This window comes from Capricornis sumatraensis, chromosome 12, assembly GCF_032405125.1.
Source record: "Capricornis sumatraensis isolate serow.1 chromosome 12, serow.2, whole genome shotgun sequence".
Lineage (NCBI taxonomy): Eukaryota > Metazoa > Chordata > Mammalia > Artiodactyla > Bovidae > Capricornis > Capricornis sumatraensis.
The window spans coordinates 61,763,101-61,784,745 of NC_091080.1; the positions used below are offsets into that span (position 1 = coordinate 61,763,101).

Genomic DNA, 21,645 nt, shown 5'->3' on the forward strand with positions numbered 1-21,645 from the left:
CCTCCACATTTAAAAATAGATAGCAGACAGGGTACTTTCTCTTTAGGTAAAGTGGATACATATTGCAAAGCATTCTGAAATGCCATTTTGGGGGTGAAAAGGTGTCCTTATTGGTTCATCCATGTATATTAAGAATTTGTGGAGTATTTGCTCAAAGGTTTTTCTCCTTTTCAGAGACAGTGGTACGGACTTTCGAACTAAAACAGTATCAGTGTTTTTTAGCACATTCTATTTTTTAGCATAATTTTTTTCTAATATTAAAAGCAGTGTGAAAAACATTGTAAGAAGTAATGCAGACTGAGTTAGGAATAAAGAAGCAATGTGGTGACTGACAATTTCAAAAATTTTATATTTATTTCAGTGTTTAAACTCACTGAGTCTGACAGCATGAGTTAGTATGTCCTCATGCTAACTTGAAATAGCTTGAGATACCTTAAAGTGATGTAACTGCTAACCATGGTAACAAATTGCCAATACAATTTGTACATGTTAATTATATGTGGATTCAAATTTGACACTTCTTTTGCTTTGTTCTACATTTGTAGAAAATTCTTAGTGTACACTGGTTTGTTGTAAGGCTATTTTTAAAACGTGGTGTCCTAACAATACTGCATTTATCAAGTGTCAAAAAAGCACCAAACAGAAAACTGAAGTTTAAAAATAAAATAAACTTCATAGTTTCTTTTGAAAATACAGGAAAACTTAATCTAAAGATATGGACATACATGAAAATATTAATTTCCTCAAAGTCTCAATTTCTCACCGTTAAAACATATAAATTAGTTTTCATATTGCATAATTTTACAGACTGAGTACCATTACATATGTATGTATGTATATACATACATATACATTAAAAAATACACAACTATCTACAATAATCTAAGTCATCTTATCCTCAAAGACTATTCTGAAGGCAAAAAAGTTCTGCCAAATAAAATTAGAAAACTAAAGTATGCTAAAAATCTAACTAAATTGATGAGCACCAAATTGCAGCTCTAAGATAGTACGCTTCAAGGCACAGAAGAGACAAAATAAAAGAGTAATTTTTATGGTGAAATACATGACCAAACATGCCCAATGCTTGAGCACAGAGTTAGGAATTACTATTTTTAAAGTGAAAAAGATAAGTATCTCAGGAGAATTAAATACAACATATATACCATGACAGTGTTATTTTAAAGGCCTCAATTCCATTCTGTTTAGGAAACTTAAATGTCAAGCTTAGGAATGAAATAAAGCTTTTGACACCCATTTAAGGACAACATATTTATTAATGGTGTATTAAGTAAATATTTAGTATTTACTAAGACTGAAAAACAGGTCTATGCATACACATACACACAAATTAGCTAAGAAAACAAAACTAAGAAATTTGGGGTATATTAAAGCTGTGACTACCATGCATAATTAGGTATCCCAAAAGAATTAAATTGGACATAAAATGCATGAAATATATGCTAATTTTACCAAGTACTCTGAGTAATGTTATATGAGAGAATAGCGAATGATATTTTTCCTTCTCTCCTCCAAATCTTCAGAGTCCCCAAATATAGAAAAATCAACCTACTTTCTATATGTGAACATCAATCAGCCTAAGTAGGTAGAAAGTGGTTTGTATAATTGCATGGAGATTCATGTTGCTTCTATAAGAATTTGAATAATATTAGCATTGTAAATATATCTTTGAATATTTCTAATGAAGTATTGCCTGGAAAATCCCATGGACGGAGGAGCCTGGAAGGCTGTAGTCCATGGGGTCGCTGAGGGTCGGACACGACTGAGCGACTTCACTTTCACTTTCCACTTTCATGCATTGGAGAAGGAAATGGCAACCCACTCCAGTGTTCTTGCCTGGAGAATCCCAGGGACGGGGGAGCCTGGTGGGCTGCTGTCTATGGGGTCGCACATGACTGAAGTGACTTAGCAGCAGCAATGAGGTATCGTCTACTTTCCTTGATATAAACTTTATCACTCAACCTCACAATGTTAAAAGACCTCATTTTTGACAAAGTAGACAATGAAGTGTGCCTATAAATTTCAAATCACTAGTATCTATTTTTATAATAGAAGTAAACTTGCTTTCCAAAAAATTTAGGCTCTATCACAGGCACTCAAATGTTTCCCACGTCACGTGCATAAATTATTTTTTCTCTCTTTTTAAACTAATTGTTTTCCCTGGTGTATGAAACATTCTATTAGCTTAATGTGTAGTTTCCAAATCTTAAGAATTTTAATTTAAAACCAGCTTTCCCCAGGTATCCTTGAACATACATCACAGTATTCATTCTCATTTAACCATAAGGGTTATGAGCATTTGTATTTATTTAATTGTGGAATTCTAGCCAAAATAATATGATTTTTATAGCTATATTTACTTTATCCTCTTATAACTGTATCTGCCCTTACATCTTCACTAGATGAAGAGAGATTAAACACACAAGCACAGGCTCTGGAATTATATGGACTGGAGTTTTAGAACTAGCTCCACTGCTTACTACTTATGATCTCGGAAGAATAGTTCTCTTCTCTCACTGGAAAAATGAGAATGATACAAACTTAACATCAAATGGATATACTGAAAAGTAAATGAGAGAATAAAGGTAAGGAGCATAAGACAGAAATTATTTTAAGCAGTATCATCAAACCAAATGCTAAGAATTAAAATTTAGCATTCAACAAATGTTGAAAGTCTGCCACAAACTAAATGAAATATTTAACACTTTGGAAGAAACACACAGGAATAAGAGGGGATCTTAAGTGAGTCCTAACCCTTAAGGAGCTTAGAAACAGAAATAAGAGGTATATAAATACAAATGGGCTAAAGAGAAGGAAAACAAACTAAGCATTATGAGTAGCTGGGGAAGACGTAAGCCTTTTCTGCTTTTACAGACAAAGTGCTACCTGAGCAGGAAGGGAGAAAGTTAATTTCCCCAGTATGTAGAATCTTTCTGTCCTCAATTCATGCTTCACCCTTATTAACTATTTATTAGTTACCAAACGCAGCATGCCTTCGTAACTTTGGATATTTGATTCTCTAATGTGAAATTCCTTCACTCTGTTCTAGCAATTTTTTTTGAAACCTCCTCAAATGTCACCTCCTAAGTGAAGCCACTCTGTAATTCATCACAACACAACTTAACCTGGTGAACACAGTACATCTATCACATTACACAGCGAGCACTCTAAGAATAAGAACTGCACTCTCAATTATTTTGTATCCCCTCCCCTCTACCTCTCCACCCAACACCTTCCTCCCAACTTAGTGTCTGGTACATAGCAGGGACTCATATGTTGAATGAACAATTAGTGAAGCGATAACTAACTACATGGATGAACAATGTCAACAGAAATTTTTGAGCCTGGCCAATTAGGAAAGTATTAGGAAAGTATTAGAAAAGTTAAGGGGTTGGGGAAAGGAAGCAAAAGCATTTTAGACAAATGAAATAACATAAACAGAGACCAAAATGTAATGTTAAACAGTGTATTCTAAAAGGGGCAATAAGTCTAACAGACCATGAGTACCTCACAAGGAAGTATCTGTGTTCTTCATAGTTATCCTGATTCTTTCCACTGATTTAAAAATGGTTTTAGAAAGAACACTCATAATATGAATGTCTAATGCAATTTAATCGCTAAACAAGAGCATTACTAAAGTCATATTTGAACCAAATTAGGATGTCATTATTTTTTAGTAAAGTAATGACATTTAAGGGCTTCCCTGGTAGCTCAAGACAGTAAAGAATCTGTCTGCAATGAAGGAGAACAGAGTTTGATCCCTGGGTTGGGAAGATCCCTGGAGAAGGGAAAGGCACTCCACTCCAGTATTCTTGCCTGGAGAACCCCATGGTCAGAGGAGCCTGGCGGACTACAGTCCATGGGGTCACAAAGAGTCAGACAGGACTGAGCGACTAACGCTTTTACTTTCAATGACATCTAAACAGAACTACTGCCAGTCAGGCCAAAATGTGACTAAAGAACATATCTACAATGAAAACCAGGGTTCTGCAGTATGAGTACAGAAACAGGACAGGGTAACAAAAATCACTTTAAAGTTTATTCTAAATATAGCTACTTATGGCAATCTTTTTAAAAAACAGATCATCAAATATTCAGTGTTCAGTTTCCAATCCCTACCCCTATTCTCCCCTTCAGTTTGCTTAAGTCAGGCTCCAAATATGGCACATCCATTCATGTGAACACAAAATTGTTTTAACTAGAGAAGTTGAACATGTTGATGTAAAGATTGCTCAAGGCAACTTTTTGGTACTTTTGCATCTTTTTAAGTGAGCGGCATCAGTCCTTGATAATCTCTAATTTTATCTCAAATCTGCCAGCTTTCTGTTTAACTGAATAGTTTTTACAATGGTTAGCCATAACTGACAGGTGATTCATTCACCAACGAAGTATAAAAAGGCAGAGTGGGTGGCAAGTTATTTCTCCAGCAGTAAAAGAAGAGACGCAGAGGAAGCAGCAGCAAGGTGCATTTCTTTCGCTGTATTAGTTCCCCCAGGGTATGAGATGGAATCATACGCTCTGTCCTGCAGAGTAAGGTACTCACGAAAAGCTTACTGACTGTTGAAGAGGCCTGTCCTGGTCCTGAAAATCAAAACCCTGGGAAATCAGCCTGTTCCTGCCTATGCCAGGCTCTGACTCCAGTTTTCATCTAACACCCACACTGAAGCAACTTTATACCAGTTCTGTCTGAAGCCCCATGCCGGTTGTCACACATACCCTCTGTCCTCCTTGGTCACAAACATACAATGCAAATCCTTACTTAGGTCATCTACCTGTCCTCTTATTTTTATACCAGAACTGTGCTAGGCTTCTTCCTGATCCAACAGCTAATTATTCCCATTTGTTCCATAACTTTATACTGTACCTAATGGGACCCTTTCTCTGATGGTAAATGAACTCACTTTCAAACCTCACAGGTCACAGTGTTGCCAGCACCTGTATATGTGGATGTGGCCACATTAACAATCCATTTCATTCAATAAAATGCTCTAAGTATGAAATCAATTTCAAATATGCTACATTATCACACAAGTTGCCTGTCTCCTTCCAGCTCCTTTAGTACAGTGCATTCACTATACTGTTGCATTTTATTAAGACCTCCGAGTCCCTTGGACCCTCCACTAATCCTTTCACATTTCTAACTTAAGCTGCAACCCACAGCTGGTGCTCTCAATCGCTCTTTCATCAGCATCTGAAATTCCCTTTTGTCCCTATTTTCCTGTCACAGCAGCCCAGGAAGTTCCGGCCAGCACTGTCTGCTTTCCTGGCTTTCTTAATTCTGGAGACCCAGGGCCATGGGGGAAGAAGGGTGTCTCCAGAATGCATCTATCCAGCGGTCTCACTGGGTCCTTCGTGGCGCAACAGTCCCTAAACAAGTAGTTTTCTTTGTCAGATCGTGCTATTTCTCTCAAATATTACTACAAATTCTTATGGCTTTTCTAAACTCTCTAACATAACTCAGTTGTTTTAGTCTCAGCTAATGGCTTTTTTCTTTTCTCTATGGAAATGATGGTTTCTTTCACCTCTTCCCTCTCTTCCTCATTCCTAAAAACTTACCTACTGCCACACATACCATCTCCTTATTCACAGAAACAATTTACCAGTGTGCCCTCAATTCCATCTTCTCCTCCTTTTCAGCCTTCAGATTCCTTTTCTGTATCTTTGATGCCCACCTTTTTTACTGGCATCTTTTAATTTATAATGATCTCAAGTCACTATCATCCTTAAAATTAAGGAACCAGAAAAATATCAGCTTTCTCAGTGATACCAGATACTCTGAGTTACTTACATCAAAAGAGAATCCATGTCATGTTTCAACATAAAGACAAACTAGAAAATACCAAAAGCTACTTCCTTTTGCTTTCTGTCTCCAATTAAGTCAGTGATAACCTCTTCATTCACTCACACAGCGGTGAAAAGCCATTGAGCACTTGTATGGCTCACTCCATTTACCTCCTCTCCCTCTGACCTCAAGATTGTCTGCTAAAAACCATCTCTTGGCTAAAGTTTAAAAGCATCAGGTAACAGAACATGAGGATTCCAAAATGAAGCCATGGGGTTCAGAATACTTCCTGCTCATCCTTGCTATCTTTGTTTATTCTCTTGTTTTGTCTGTATGAATATCCTCCTCCTCCAAAAGTACCTCCTCAAATGAGCCACAAAGGAATTAGGAAAAAAGATTTTTGAAGCAGAGATAATTTCGAAGTTGTAAAGATAATATAATCTAACATAATGCCTTATTAGGGCCTTAAAATACACAAAACCCTATATTGGTCAAAATTTAAAATATAAACTGCTAACAAAATAAATACAATGGCTACTGTAATTACTGCTTTAAAATATCATCTTCATTATCCTGAAGAATATCTGGTTACTATAATGAGAGATGGATTAAAACCATTTAAGGGCAAGTTTCTAGCCCTAGATTAAAAAAAAAAAAGGAGTAGACCAAAACTCTCTTGACTTTATCTATTAGTTAAAAATATATAGACAGCTTCTTTCCCCATTGTACTATATAAAACAAATACAAAAGAACAGAAAAAAGAATGTGATTAATAAATCCAAACAGAAGTTCTATTATGTTCTTCTCAAAAGCATCATTTTGTATAGCCACCCTTTTGGAGAACATTACTCTGGACTATCAAGGAGAAAAACAAACAACACAGTGACTGATTTGATAGAGTGAGCTTTATGTACTGATTCTTTTTAAAGAAATTCAACTGTTTAAAATACTAAGGTTATTTTTAAAATAAAAATTTATATTAGCAGTGTCATGTCATTAATGTCATTCATTCTTCAACATAAAGTCAAACTAGAAAATACTAAGAGCTACTTCCTTTTGCTTTCTATCTCCAGTAAAGTCAAATATTTGGTTGAGATGAAAAGGAAAAAATTATAAAGAGAGCCATGGGTTCCTATCAGATTTAGTGACACAGTAAACTTTGAACACTGGCTCTATGTACTCCACTGCATCTGTCAAAGAGGCTAATAGAATTCTCGCAGACTCTGAGACTGAGCTTCAACTAGAGTGCTATAGTACTGCAAGTCTAAAAATCCACCTTGTTTTAATGAGGTAGTATCATACACCAAGAAAGAAAAGATTCAAACTTAGACAACACACAAAATTACAAAACACCACCAAAAAAAAAAAAATACATTATATGTGTTTCTGAAATGAATAGTAATACTGAATTCTTAAATTTTAGTGTGGAGTTCATTCCAAACAGTAGCGTGAATAAGAAAGGAAAAAAAATGTTAACTACTCTCATTAGCCACTCTCATTCCCTGTCTCCCTGGAAAGAAATCAGCAGGCCTAGTTTAATTTACTGCTTCCTCCTGTGATGGACTATATAAGTGTTAAAGGCCTTAGCCTTGCCAAATTTCACCTTTATTAAACAGAAGCTCTCAGAATTCAAGCACTTAAAGTTATTTAGTTGTGGTTTACCTCAGAACTGAGAAGCCTTAATTAAAGAAAGCCCTGTAATGAGGACAGGGTACACCTATAATCCTCTTTAAAACCACCTTTTACTTACGTCAACAGGGACCAGAAGACTTTTCCCAAGATGCTGATTAAAAGAGAGGCACCAGGCTTCGGTATAACCGTTCATGTTAGGAACGTACTTCTTTATCGTCTCATCATTGAGCCTCAGCCACACACCATCATCATTGTGGATCTATGGGATACAAGCACCAGAAACAAGCCATGCCCGCCCGTCACTCCAAGGAAGGCAGCAAAGTTCTGAAAGGCTCAAAGCAGGCAAATAATGGTGGACATGGACATTAAGAATCTAGTTTTTGCATAAGTTAAGTATGAGAGAACCTTTAAGGAAAGAAACCAGGAAGCCAAGCAATATGATAATTCACATGGTGAGATCGTAAAACACATTGTCACTTAAAAGTAAAAGCACAAGTCACAGTTTGAGATAAACACTTCAATAATAAAACCAGAGGTTTCCCAAAAGAACACAAGCCTTTCTTCCCCTCAATTTAGATTTTAATAATCAGAAGTTACTGATTATTCTAATAAGTTACATTATTAGAAAAATGTCCTGTCCAAAGTGAAGTGATACAACAAACACATACAAAAACAAACAACATTTTAAAAATTTCATGTATACTATCATGTAAGAATTGAATCGCCAGTCTATGTCTGACACAGGATACAGCATGCTTGGGGCTGGTGCATGGGGATGACCCACAGAGATGTTATGGGGAGGGAGGTGGGAGGGGGGTTCATGTTTGGAAACACATGTAAGAATTAAAGATTTTAAAATTAAAAAAAAAATAATAAAATAAAATAAAAATTTAAGAAAAACTACTCATTTTCACTGAATTCTCATACTGGTTCTGACTAGCATGTTAATTTTTATGCTAAAAATATAATTTTAGTTATTCATTGATAGAGAAAAATAAATGCAATGTTTGAAACTCAATGAACAAAATTTTGAAATTCTGTGAAATAATTTTCCAAACACTACCGAAACTGCTTAAAACATATTCTAACAAAAAATTTAGTAACCTTATATCATGCAAACAGTACAAAAATTTTTCATCCAAAATTTATTACGAAGTGTTTCTTTACAAATTACCTCATCAATGAAAGTGATGGTTCCATTGACCTTCACTATGCCTATCTGCTCACTCTGAAGGGAAGGGTGGCTACGGATACGGAGCCCTGCACTATCCTTGGCCACAAATTTTCGAACCTGAGAAAGGCAAAGACAGACAGATGAAACAGGGAAATCATGGTAGAGAGACCTCAGAAGTGGTAACAGATAAATAGACTTGAAAGTATAACTCTGAGAAAGCTTCCAAAACTATTTGTAGCTGGTCTTCCTGTGCAAATAACAATGGCTTATTTGTAACAATAAGAGAACATTTTTAAGTATAAAACTGTAAATCATTGAAAAAAATAGAAAATTATTTATATATTCTTTTCTAAACTTTGAAGACATATGATAAAAAGGAAAAAAAGAGCCTTTTTATCCTTTTAGGAAGGTATGATATAAATTCTATTACCCATGTTTCTTTTTTTTAATAAGTAAGTAGTTTACTAAAATTCCTATAGCACTTACTCTTTAAATGTTAGGAAATGAATTTAACAGCACAGGATACTTTAATCTTGACAACTGTACACACTTTAATGTCAACAGATGTTTTGTTAATCGTAAACTTTCAATAACAGGAAGTATACAGAGTCTATAAATTACTATAGCATTATACCAAGAAACCAAAAAGTACAGTTTTATCCTTGAATTACCATGAACTAGTCTTCAAGTTTATTTAGGAATACTTAGAATTCAAATACTGAAATAAGTAAAGTATTAGACGTTGGATGTCCACCTTGAAGCATCAATGAAGAAAATTAATAAATTTCAGACTGATTCATGTTCTAATTTCATTCTCCCCTAACCTTATTTGGTTGAGGTTCAGTCTTTGGTTTGACCAGCTGAGTTCCTGGTGGTATCATTCCTTTTGGTGGGTCTTTTACTTTGACTTCTAGGCCAGCATCTGTAAGAAAAGGAAGGGAACTGTAACATTTGAGAATATAAGGGAGGGAAGACCCTTAAACCTAACTTCATATACATTCACAGGCTGTTTTTTTACAATTAAAAGAAATATCTGAATTCTGTCCTTCAAGGTAATTAATATTTAACAGCTAAAAAATAGACGAGTACTTGGAAAAATGACTGTGAGATTCCAAAGGGGAGTCTCAGGGATTCAGGAAAAGAGGAGTGGCTATAGACTATATTAAATAATACTGAAAATTTTTAAATAACAAAAAAAGACACCCTTGTGTGATTGAACATTATCTCATAACATCTGATCAGAGCACTACTTGTCATCTATAACAATCTTCTCATGAGTAACAGGCAGCACAGCTTGGTGTTTACAAGCTGGGACTCTCATGTTAGACTTGATTGTTCCTAATTCTGTCATTAACTGTTTGACTCTTTAAGAACAGCGCCTAGTTCACTGAGCTGTTGTGAGAATAAAATGATTTTAAAAATACATATAGAATATATGATTGTATAAAAATTTTTGATATATATATTAAATACTCAACAAATGTTAGCTATCATCATCATCATCATTGTTCTAATGAAACTTGTCCTTGCCTACAGTCAAGCAAGGTCCTAGCCTACTATCAGTTTAGTCACCTCTGGGGAAAGTTGATTTAAGAAGTTAGGGAAGAAAATGAAGGTTCTAAGCGACTATGAATCTTTTTCTTCAATGTCATTCCAGAAAATATGTATGAATATAAGTGGATTTTTCTTATTTATGTTAGTTTTCTTTACCCACTATTAGCAAAGATAAAACCTTTCTTGACTGTCTCCACTTTTGAACTTCTGTAATTTGTATCCCTTGCATGACACTACTTGTATTTTATTTTACTTCCTGTGATTTTGTTTGCCCCCTTTATCTTGCAATCATCAGTAAGCTGTTCACTTGACAGGAACTGCCTTATCTAGAACAATGTTTCACTTAGAACCAACAGAAGTTCGCTGAACTAAAGGCTTTAAGGATACTCTGAAATAAAAGAGTACAGCAAAAGGCTTCCGCTAAAGGTTTCTCGGATGGTACAGATGAATCTGATATATCTAATCCTATAGTTGCTCTTTAGCTGCTAAGTTGGGTCTGACTCTTTTGCGACCGCATGGACTGTAGAATGCCAGGTGTCTCTGTCCATGGGATTTCTCAGGCAAGATACTGAAGTGGGTTGCCACTTCCTTCTCCAGGGGATCTTCCCAACCCAGGGATCAAACCCATGTCTCCTGCAGTGGCAGGTGGATTCTTTACCACTTTGTCACCTGGGAAGCCCCAATCCTACAGTTACACTACATTTAATGCATATTCTATATATCTTACAGTTACATTAAGGTAAAGCACCTCTTTATCTTCATGTAAAAACAGACTAAAGTTTCCCAAAGGGTATTTTGGTGGAACGTTGGAACAGTGTTACTTTTATCTCTACCCCCTCCTTCTCTCTTCTCTACATGAAAGGGTTTCATGAGAGAAGTATTAAACGAATTGAGAGGATTTTTAATTACAGAATGTCTTAAAAGCCCAAATATGATAATATGAATTGCATGAATATCTGAGACGAGACTACAATATATGGTTTGTTCTAAATCTACCTGATCAGAGGAACCCATTTGCTTGAGGAGCATTAAAAAAGATAAGTGTTCTAAAGAATCCATATTGATAAACTTTTTAGAGCTTTCTTGTCCAACTGCTGTCCAAGTATTTGGATAATTTAAAAATAAAGAGTAGAGAAAGATTAATCCCCACAGGAAAGGTAACATATTTTTCAAAGTTAGTGGAAGGTAAAGAAACTCATTCTTTCAACAAGTATTTACTGAGCACTCATTGTGTGCCAGGCACTGAACCACACTGGGACATCCAAAGATGAAAGAGGCCTGCTCACAGCCAGGAGAGGAAGACGTACCATGACGGGGAGATGAGGCATGCATGTGGTTACAGGGCAGCACGGAGGAGATGGAACCTGACTAGGCACATTAGGGAACGCAGGAAAGGAGTCATGAGGGCTACAATGACTCATAAATTATTACAAAATGTTAGGACCTTATAAATGCATAAGTTAAGTACTCATTATAAAGGAAGACATGATGCTCCCTACAAGTTAGGAAGTCTGTCCATGTCTGTGATACATGGACAAGGGCAAGCTAGAACAGAAAGAGGATTTTGATTCTAGTTCTTTACACTAAGTAACTCACAACTTTAGAAAAATACCTATTTCAATGCCATCGATGGTAACATGAATAGTGTAGAGCCCAATAGCCCCTGGAGTCCAGTTGGCACAGTAAGTGCCATCATTATTGACACGAATCAGCATATTCTCACTGGGTCTGAAAGGAAATAAGATCGATACTGCAATATTTACTTCGGTTAAACAGCTGACATCATCATGAACATGTATCAGCAAACATTAAATTTCTGATTATATGATCACAATGAATAGCAACCTTACTGCCCTGTCATAGTATGTTTTCCTACTCTCCATGATTAAATTTACTCTTTCTTCCTCACTGCAAACCTCCAGGACCCCTCTTTCTGACTCTCAACTGATGCGACCTCATCAGTTTCTTCCACTGAAAAATATAAGCAATCAGATACAACCTTAAGGTTGCAATTAGATTCAATCTACTTTCCTCTACCTCCTGTTACAATGGAAGGAATGGCCTGGGTCCTGTCCAGTGCCAGCCCCTCCATTTGTGCTACGGATCTCATTCATTCAACACTTCAGTGATATAATTCTCTTGCTCTCTTTCGTTCATCATTAACTTCTCCCACTTTACTGGGTCATTTCTATAAAAACTTCAACATGTCCCATCTTAAACACCTCCCCGTGATACCATACCTTTCCCTATAATACAGTCTCATAGCTCTTTCTCCATTTACAGCAAAACTTACCTGAACAATTGTCAACGACCACTCTCCATGTCCTCATTTCCCATTCTCTTCCAACGCTTATCCTAACTATGCTTTTCCTCCCAATACTTCCTTGCAACTGATTATGTCACAGTCACCAATGTCCACCATGTCCCCAAATTCAGTGGCTGTTTCTTTATCTTCAGCAATCTCTCTCTCAGTGGCATTTGATAACTTACAACTCCTACTTTTTCTGAAAAACCTTTTTGCTTCTTCTGATTTTTCTTGTATCTCACTGGCAACTCTTTCTAAGTGTTTTGTTGGCTTTCTCTTTTCTAACTACCTTGGATTGCCCCAGGATTTAGGTCTAGGTCTCCTATTTTCTTTCAGTGTCATCTCTGCAGTTGATCATTCATCATTCATCAATTTTAAATACCATATCTATAAAGATGATCAAAAATTTATTTCTCTTCTTCTGAATTTCAAACTGGTGTTTCCTGTTGCCCTGGGAATATCCCCTAATGAGCAAATAAAACAGTCGGCCAAAAAACATGCTTCAATTTGGAGTTAACAGAATTACTCAGAGCTCAAAAACAGAGTTCTCATAGCTAAGTTTCATAACAAGTGCAACATATATTAAAATCACTCTGCCACTTCATTAGGTGATGGAGAGAAGGAAATAAAAACAGAAAAAACAAGCCAATTTATATACTTTTAGATACTAGTTATTTCTATATTACCTCGGTATTATAACATATTGGCAGTATTTACAGTTCAATATAAATACATGCTTCCTGCAAATCTACACATTATAAAACCTGTAGTAAATCTCTACTGGGAATTTTAAAATGCTATAAAATATTTCCTTAATAGACAAGAAAGTTGGAACGCATGGTGATTTTAGTCGTAAGCAGCTGACATGTCTTGGCTAAGCTTCGAGGAAATGATCCTCACCTCTTAGGAGTTGGTGATGCAAAACGCAGTTCTTCAAATGAGTAATTTTCATAAACCTTTAAGAAAGAAAGCATCAAGAATCACAAAATCATTAGAAACATTCTTAACTAATGCAGTGACAGAACACTCAATAAATGGTACTGAGACAACTGGTTATCCATATAGGAGAAAAAGAAAAAAACTCAATTACCTACATTACACCATCTACAAAAACAAATTCTAGGTGTGTTAAAGACTTACATGTAACAAACAAAACATCAACAAATTCAGAAGAAAAAAAGGATAATATGTCTTGAGCACATTAAAATTTTAAATTTCTCCAAAACAAGGACACCATAAAGAAATGGCAAAGATCAGCCTTCACCTGAAAGAGATTTGTGATTCATTTAACCAAAATTGGATATAAAGCCATAATACATAGAGAACAAATTAATACAAAAGAGAGAAACAACACAACAGAAAGGTAAGTAAGTCAAGTCACTGAAGAGGAAATCTGAAAGGCCAATAAACACTTAAAAAGTTACTCAACTGAACCAGGAATCAAGGAAATGAAAATGAAAACAAGATAATCATATCACAGTCATCAAACTGTGTTGGTGAGAACCAAATGCTGGTGAGAACATGAAGCATCTTACATTTTGACACACAGCTCATGGGCCTATAAATTTTTGCAATATTTAATAGAGGTGAAGACAAGTATGTTCTACAATCCAGCAATTCTACTTCTAGATATGTATCTTAGAGAAACCCTTGTTCATGTAGAAAAGGGAATATACACAGTTATCTGCAAATGTTTGATATAAGAAAATCCCCTTTCCTGAAACAAGAATTAACATCTCAAAGAGACAGTTTGGGAATGGTATTCTGTAACTTCCCTATCCTGGGCCTCTCAGAACATTCCTAGAATACTGAATTCAGTCCTGGTAACTAGATTTTCAAAAGAAATTATACAAACAAGTAGGCTACCAGGAAACTAAAAGAATGCCTAGAGAGGTAAGGAGACAAGAAGTTAAAATCTTTAAAGAAAAGTTGAATGAGAATGTTTAGCTTCAAATTCTTTAACAGTCAAAACTATTAGATTTTCAGTCCCTTTATTTCTTCAACCTCAATCATCTCAACTTCCACTTTTAGTCACTTGCACTGACAGTCACGAACCTGTGACACTACTTGCTCAGTTTTCTGCCTCTGCAACTCCTAACCACTTCTACTCTTAAGGCTTCTGGTCCTTCTCACCTCCCCAGAGTTCTCTCTCTGAATCTACTTTTAGTTTCCTTCCAAATGAGCTGGATTCCACTGACCTTTCTTTAACCACCAGATGCTCAACTTCCTTCTCAGTCACTGTTTGCTTGTTGAATTATCTGGGACAACATCCATGCCGACTCAATCTAAACGATTATGATCATTTTTTTTTCATGTTCATAAGACTCATACTGCATTGCTAATACAGGATCTTCAGTTTCAACTGATTCTCCAAGGAGGGCTGATAAATCTTTTCTGATCACTTTCTCCTCATTCTGTACAATAACTACTTCATTTTTTTCCCTTTGTTTCAAAATCCTGATCCTAAGATTCATCACTCCCATCTCCAATCTAAGACATATAATTGCTATCATAAATAGTTCTATGGCCACACAACCTATAAACTTATTAGCAACTGATTATTTTATTTTCCCTCTCCTGGTACAGTGTAAGAGGTAATAGTTCTTATTTACAGCCAATCCCTCCACAAAGCTACAGAACTATTTTTATCTCTTGGAGTATCTTCACTGTCCCTTCTCAAACGTCTCCTCATCAGTACTAAAAGATGTCTTTCTATATTCAATCTCAAGACTCTAAAGCCTTATCTCAATTCTAGTTCCTCTGTCTCTTTTTATAACCAAACATCTTGAAAGACTACTGTACACTCATTTTGTCTTTAGCTATTCTCACCTCTTTTTAAAATTTTTATTTATTTTTAATTGAAGGATAATTGCTTTACAGAATTTTGTTGTTTTCTGGTAAATCCCAACATGAATCAGCAATAGGTATACATATGTCCCCTCCCTCTTGAACATCCCTCCGATCTCCCTTCCCATCTCACCCCCTAGATTGATAACTATTTTCACCTTCTCTTCACTGCAATTTAATTAACCAACTATGTCTCTAAAGCTGCTCCTGTCAAGATCGCTGCTAGATCCGTTTCAGAACTTCATTTCTGCAGCAAAACATCATTAATCCTCCTTAATATGCTTTCTGTGACTTACAAGCCATGGCATAAGGCAGCTGAGGAAGTAGTTAGGAGATAAAATCTGGAACCGACTACCTGGCATTTAGGCGCCCTTTGACAACTTACTCAACCTCTCTATGCTTCGGTTTCCACATATGTAAAATGGGAATAAAAACCAGTGATGTATAGGGTTGTTATGAGAATTAAATGAGTCACCATATGCACCGCAGTGGTAAAAGGGCCAAAGGTAAAAATCAATGTCCTAGTTTATACTAGCCCTTTGGCTGGTATTCTTGCCAACATTTTTGTTTCCCTTCTCCATTTTTTTTTAACCTAGTAAATCAACATTTCTCAAAGCGTAGCTTTTGAATATGAATCATTCTGCATATTTGTTTTATATATATAAATTTTGGAACCTCTTTTTAGACCTACTGAATCTACATGTTCAGATGATAGGAAAATCTCCTTTCTAAGTAAGTGCTCCTGGTGATTCTGATGTGGACAGAAGTTTGAGCATCATCACTACTGATGTTCCTCAGGACCCTGTCCTGGAACTTCTCTATTTTCACCATTTTAGATAGACATCTCCTACTTTCATAATTTATGAGTAATCCAAGTACTGATGATTCTCCAATTCTTTTCATGAGGTAAGACTGTCATCACGTCAGGTTTGTAGTTTCAGCTTCTTTTCATCTATCTTCAGATGGATATTTCAGAGGTATCTAAAACCACATCCAACGCTGAATCTATTACCCTCCTCAACCAAAAACTGCCCCTTCTCCAATATTATCACTCTTACTACTCAAGCTCAAATTGTGAACTTCGGGTTTTATTTCCTTCCTCTTTCCTAAAAATCTCCTGAATCTATACTGACTGACAACTCACTAGTCCAAGGGATGAGCATATCTCACCAGATTAAGTCAGCAGTCTCCTAAACAGACTTAAACCAAACCAAGCCTCTTGATTACCCACCCAATCACATTCTCCATATTCTACCATAATCTTTATAAAACCAAAAATTGTGTCATTCTTCCAAATGAGAGCCTACAACGGCTCACACTGCTCTCTGAAAATAGCATAATTCCTATCTCTGATTTCAAATAATGACCATCTTGATAATCTAGATTAACACTGGCCTCTAAAGATTAACTAAAAAAACTAGACAAAAATTTTAAAAAATCTGTCTAAAAGCCTCAAGCTCAAAGAGGGAAGAAACTCAAAGAGATAAGCCTAACATTTGGAAGAACCCAAAGCTGAAGAGGGCCTCAATAATAAGCTCAGAGTCCTGACGGGCTGTGTCCGAGGAATAATGGTAATTTGAAAATACACAAGCATTTTCACAGGAACTGAAATGTTTGCTACATAAATGAATGGTAAAAAATAAAATTTTCCTGGGAGGTAAAATGAATTACCTTCATCATTGTTATGGCAATATATCGAGCCTCCTTCACTATCATGGGTTCATACGAAACATCCAGCTTTGGGGATGCTAGTCCGCCAAAGGTCATGTCAGTATTAGAAGATGCAGGCGGTACTGCAGGACTACCAGGAATCCTCTGAGGTTTCTTTACTTGCTCTTGTTGTAAAGATGTTTTTTTCTGAGAAACAGGAACGGCTTTCACTTCCACCTAAATGAGATATTTAAAAAACCAAATGCCATTATTATATAACTGTCCGTGACACATCAAAATAAGCAATTAACAACTTTAAACTGGCAATTCTGTAAGTTTTACGTTACCACTTGTCCTTCTCGGGCTTTCCTTTTAAAGACTATTTAACAGTGCCAAATGATTGTGAGGAATGCATCTCAACAGGGATCCTGAACACAGTGCAAAAGAGAGGCTTTGTTTGGGGGAATAAATAATCACAAATATCAAAACAAAATAAAAACATGTGCCACCATTAGTAACATCTAGGAAAGGCTACTAAAAGGTATCTACATTCTTGCTGGAATTACTTTCCAGTAATCTTCACATATTTTAAAGCACTAAACTCAACTTTAGCTATATTGTTCTGCAAAGAAAAAGTACTCCCCTGACAGATGTCTTACAAATTAACAGATAATAGAGCAAATTTTATACCTAAAACTTAAAGATGTTTATTTACTTTGCAGAAAGAGTACTATTAGGTGGTTCTGTCACCAACATGAACAATGAGGGCCAAGCAATCTATTAAACTTTCCAACTCAGTTTCTTCAGTGATAAAATGGGGTATTTTTTATCTGCTTTACTACAGAGATGCATAGAACAAACTTCCTAAGGCATGTTAAAACACTGAAAGCACAAACTGCCTCATAAACAATACTCAGAAGTACCTTCCAACAATTATAACAAAATATTACATTGTTATTTGCTATGCACTGGCAAAAAACACTTGGAACCTAGGTAACCACAAAGTTACCAATGATTTAAAGACCATTTTAGCTCTTCATCATTTTGAGGGTCACCCAAAGTTTCTTCTCTTCTCTTCAGATACTACTGTGGCTGGCAAGAACAGGTAATTCAACAAGAGGATCTTCACAGAAATAGAAAGAAACGCATAAATGAAACTGACAATATTACTTAAGCAATTGAGAGACATCCCAGGAACGTGGATTGTTCTTATCAGTGTCATTCTGTGGAGTTAGTAGTTTTGAGACTCTCACTGTCTACATAAAGTGCAGGTAGCATACATGTTTCACTAAATAACCACAATCCTTCGTTGGAGTTACAAGAAATCAGTATTTGGATTGACATCATGCTCTGGAAATATTAAAAACCCATCTGACTTTTTTAAAACACAGAAGTTTAAAAATAAATAGTAAAATTGTTCAGCTCATATACACTGCCACCATTAAAAGCTTTAAACTTAAATGTAACAAAGGAAAAAAAAAGTAAATGCTTCCAAATTTTAAGAATTTGATTTTAAATTATAGCTACTATTTTCATATATATTATTTTGATTTAATATTTCTTTAAACAACTGTATTTTCCCTCAGTAAATTAAAAGTAGAAGTACATCTGCCTATATACCACCAACCTTGAAATAAATCAATAAATAATTTCATACTTTATGCGTACTGAGATTAAAAAATGATAACCATTCTGCTTTCTTTTATAAACTGTGCTTCTTCATAAAATTTGTTATTCTTTTATTTCCTATGCAATTTTCTCTTTTTACTAAGCACAATTTCTTTGGAGTAATCATTTTTATAAGTTAAAAAAATATCAGTAACAGTTGCTATTTTAAAAAAGCATTTTGGATCTCAAATATATTATCTGTAAACCAACTTTTATGTTCCAAATAATTGATTGTTACTCTATTAGGATACTTCAGGAGTTTCTGATAAGTCTAAAATGTCCTGAAAACTTCATGAACTAACAGGCTGAAAATGAAACATGCTGAATTAATTTTGTTTTCAGCTAATATGATAATGTGGTATCAATAAATCTAATATCAATAAGTATGCAAATCACTTTTCCTAAATAGTATTTATTGGAGTTTCCTAGAATACGCTTTCTATGTTACAGATATATCTGATATGAATCTGAGTATATTAAGAGGCTTCAGGATTCTTGTCCTCAAGAAGCAGATTATACAGGCAAAAAAAAGAAGAGAAGTAATGAAAGAGAGAGATGGAATTCCCGGTGGTCCAGTGGTTAAGAATCAGTGCTTTCACTGCCATGGGCCTGGGTTCAATCCCTGAACCTGGGACGTAATATCCCATAAACCACACAGCACAGACAAACACAAACACAAATAAACAAAAAAGGAAAAGGGGGAGAGAGAGAGAGATCACGTGGCTAAAAAAGAACCCAAAGAGGAGAACAAAAAAGATAAACCATAAAGTCTGACTCTGAAATGTGAGATGTAAACAGCCCAGATACTAAAATGCAGCAAGAGACAGTAAAAGGTGCAAAGGAGGAAACATAAGAAAATGCAACGAAAGATCTACCATAAGCACAATAGTAAGGATGAAAGAAATGAAATGTTATGCTGACTTGGAAAATGGTAACTACAATACAGTCACATGAATAAGGGACTTACTGTGGGCTTAAAGACGGGATTTAACAATTCACAAATACACTTTGAAATGAGAAATTCACCAATGAATACACAAAATCCTTCAACATATTAAAGCATACTGTATTGGGATAAAAATTCTGTCCTCAGGTAAAGTCATTTTTTGTTATCACTATCAGAATTACGTTATTCTCTACTCCATTTTTTTCTTACAATTTGTGACGCTTTTTACATTCTAAAGAGTAATTCTTAGCATGAAAACACTTTGATGGGGTATGATCTTCTTTAAAAAGGTAAGCAGAAGAAAAAATGTAAGAGTGAAGCATTACTGTATGGATATGTATTATGTATACTGTATGTAATTAAAAGAGTACATACTCTTCCATCCTATATATGTTTGTTTGGGTCATGGCCAAAACACTGAAAGCCACTAGTAAAGCCAGAATTTTCTTTAGTATCAGGGCCAAATGTTTTTCATTACAGTTTTACTGACTGGTCTTAAGACATATAAACTATTGTCCTCTTTTTTTTTTTTAACTGTGAATCAAGTAAGTGGTATTGTGCTTCTCCATGGTACAAATGAAATAATGTACCAACTAGTTGAAAAAGTGCTAGTATATTGAGGTAAAATCAGCTTCTCTGTGAGCAAAAAAGATCTCAGGCTTAATCAACTCCAAATAACCTAATCACTTTGCAAACACAACTTTGAAGGGCCGGCGTAACTGGGGATTGCCTATAAAAACTTTTGTTCGATATTCACTGTTTCCAGAAATCTAATAAAAGCTTTAAATAAGATATTTAATTAATATATAACATAGAGGACTTAATTTTATGCCTTTATTATAATATGCTCTAAAGTGTCATTATTAACTAATGTCTCAGGGAAGAAGTATTCAGAGAACTATATTCTTCAGTATAGCACAGAACTAGTTCCATTCCTCATTCTTTTACAATCCAAATTTAGGTATTTCTGATTTATTTAATAAGTATCAATATTATATTTTAGTTGCTTCAGTAGTACCAAATGTAAAACATATTTAAGTCTTTTAAAGACATACATAAAATTTTTAAATGTATTCTTTCATTTATTTATTCAATGACTAATATATGATGGTCTTCCCTCTTTGTGCTTAGCACTCTTTTTATGGACACTTTCTTATCGTCCCTTTGAATCACCATAGCATCCAGCGTATGTGAAGCAAAACCCAAAAAGTATATAACTTGCATAATCGAGTACTGATTAATGTGAACAAATCATTTAAAAATGTTTCAGCTTCCTTCACTGCATATAAGTAAGGAGCGCACTGCAAATAAGACTCTAAGCTCTTGTCATTTCTAAAATTTTATGAGTTACAATAGTCAGTGCCTAGATGTCTATTAATTTAATCCCAATACAATTACCTTCATGTTGGGAACGTGTACCACATCCCCATACTGGTCTTTCGTTTGCACCGTGATGGTGGTAGGCCAACCACACCGAATATCATCCTTATTCAGAATCAAAGATGTTTTCTGAGGATCAGCATAGGAATCTGGCTGAAGCCACCTAACAGGAATGAAAAAACAAGTAAACAAAAAACCAAACATTCATCAATATCTTAAGTGATTAAAATGAAACTAGGCCAGACGAATAAAACTATACTAAACAAAGGAGAAGCCAATGGCACCCCACTCCAGCACTCTTGCCTGGAAAATCCCATGGACGGAGGAGCCTGGAAGGCTGCAGTCCATGAGGTCGCTGAGGGTCAGACACAACTGAGCGACTTCACTTTCACTTTTCACTTTCATGCATTGGAGAAGGAAATGGCAACCCACTCCAGTGTTCTTGCCTGGAGAATCCCAGGGACAGAGGAGCCTGGTAGGCTGCCGTCTATGGGGTTGCAGAGTCAGACACGACTGAAGTGACTTAGCAGCAGCAGCAGCAGCATACTAAACGAAGTGCTAAAAGGATTATCATTTCCAACTCAGTAATAAGGACCATGGGCTTCCCAGATGGTGCCAGTGGTAAAGAACCTACTGGCCAATGCAGGAGACCTAAGAGATAGTGTTCGATCCCTGGGTCAGGAAGATCC

The 21,645-nt window shown here is 35.6% G+C and overlaps 1 protein-coding gene across 1 annotated transcript in view; it reads right to left on the reverse strand.

Moving 5' to 3' along the window:
* Positions 1–21,645, reverse strand: part of MYCBP2 (MYC binding protein 2) — a 265,188-nt gene that overhangs the window by 69,647 nt on the left and 173,896 nt on the right. Inside the window, exons 46-52 of the mRNA XM_068984559.1 lie at positions 20,975–21,119; positions 16,984–17,199; positions 13,366–13,421; positions 11,773–11,888; positions 9,431–9,528; positions 8,607–8,723; positions 7,551–7,691 (exon numbers count right to left, since the gene is read on the reverse strand). Coding sequence (XP_068840660.1) covers positions 7,551–7,691; positions 8,607–8,723; positions 9,431–9,528; positions 11,773–11,888; positions 13,366–13,421; positions 16,984–17,199; positions 20,975–21,119 — 889 coding nt within the window. The remainder of the gene's footprint in view (positions 1–7,550; positions 7,692–8,606; positions 8,724–9,430; positions 9,529–11,772; positions 11,889–13,365; positions 13,422–16,983; positions 17,200–20,974; positions 21,120–21,645) is intronic.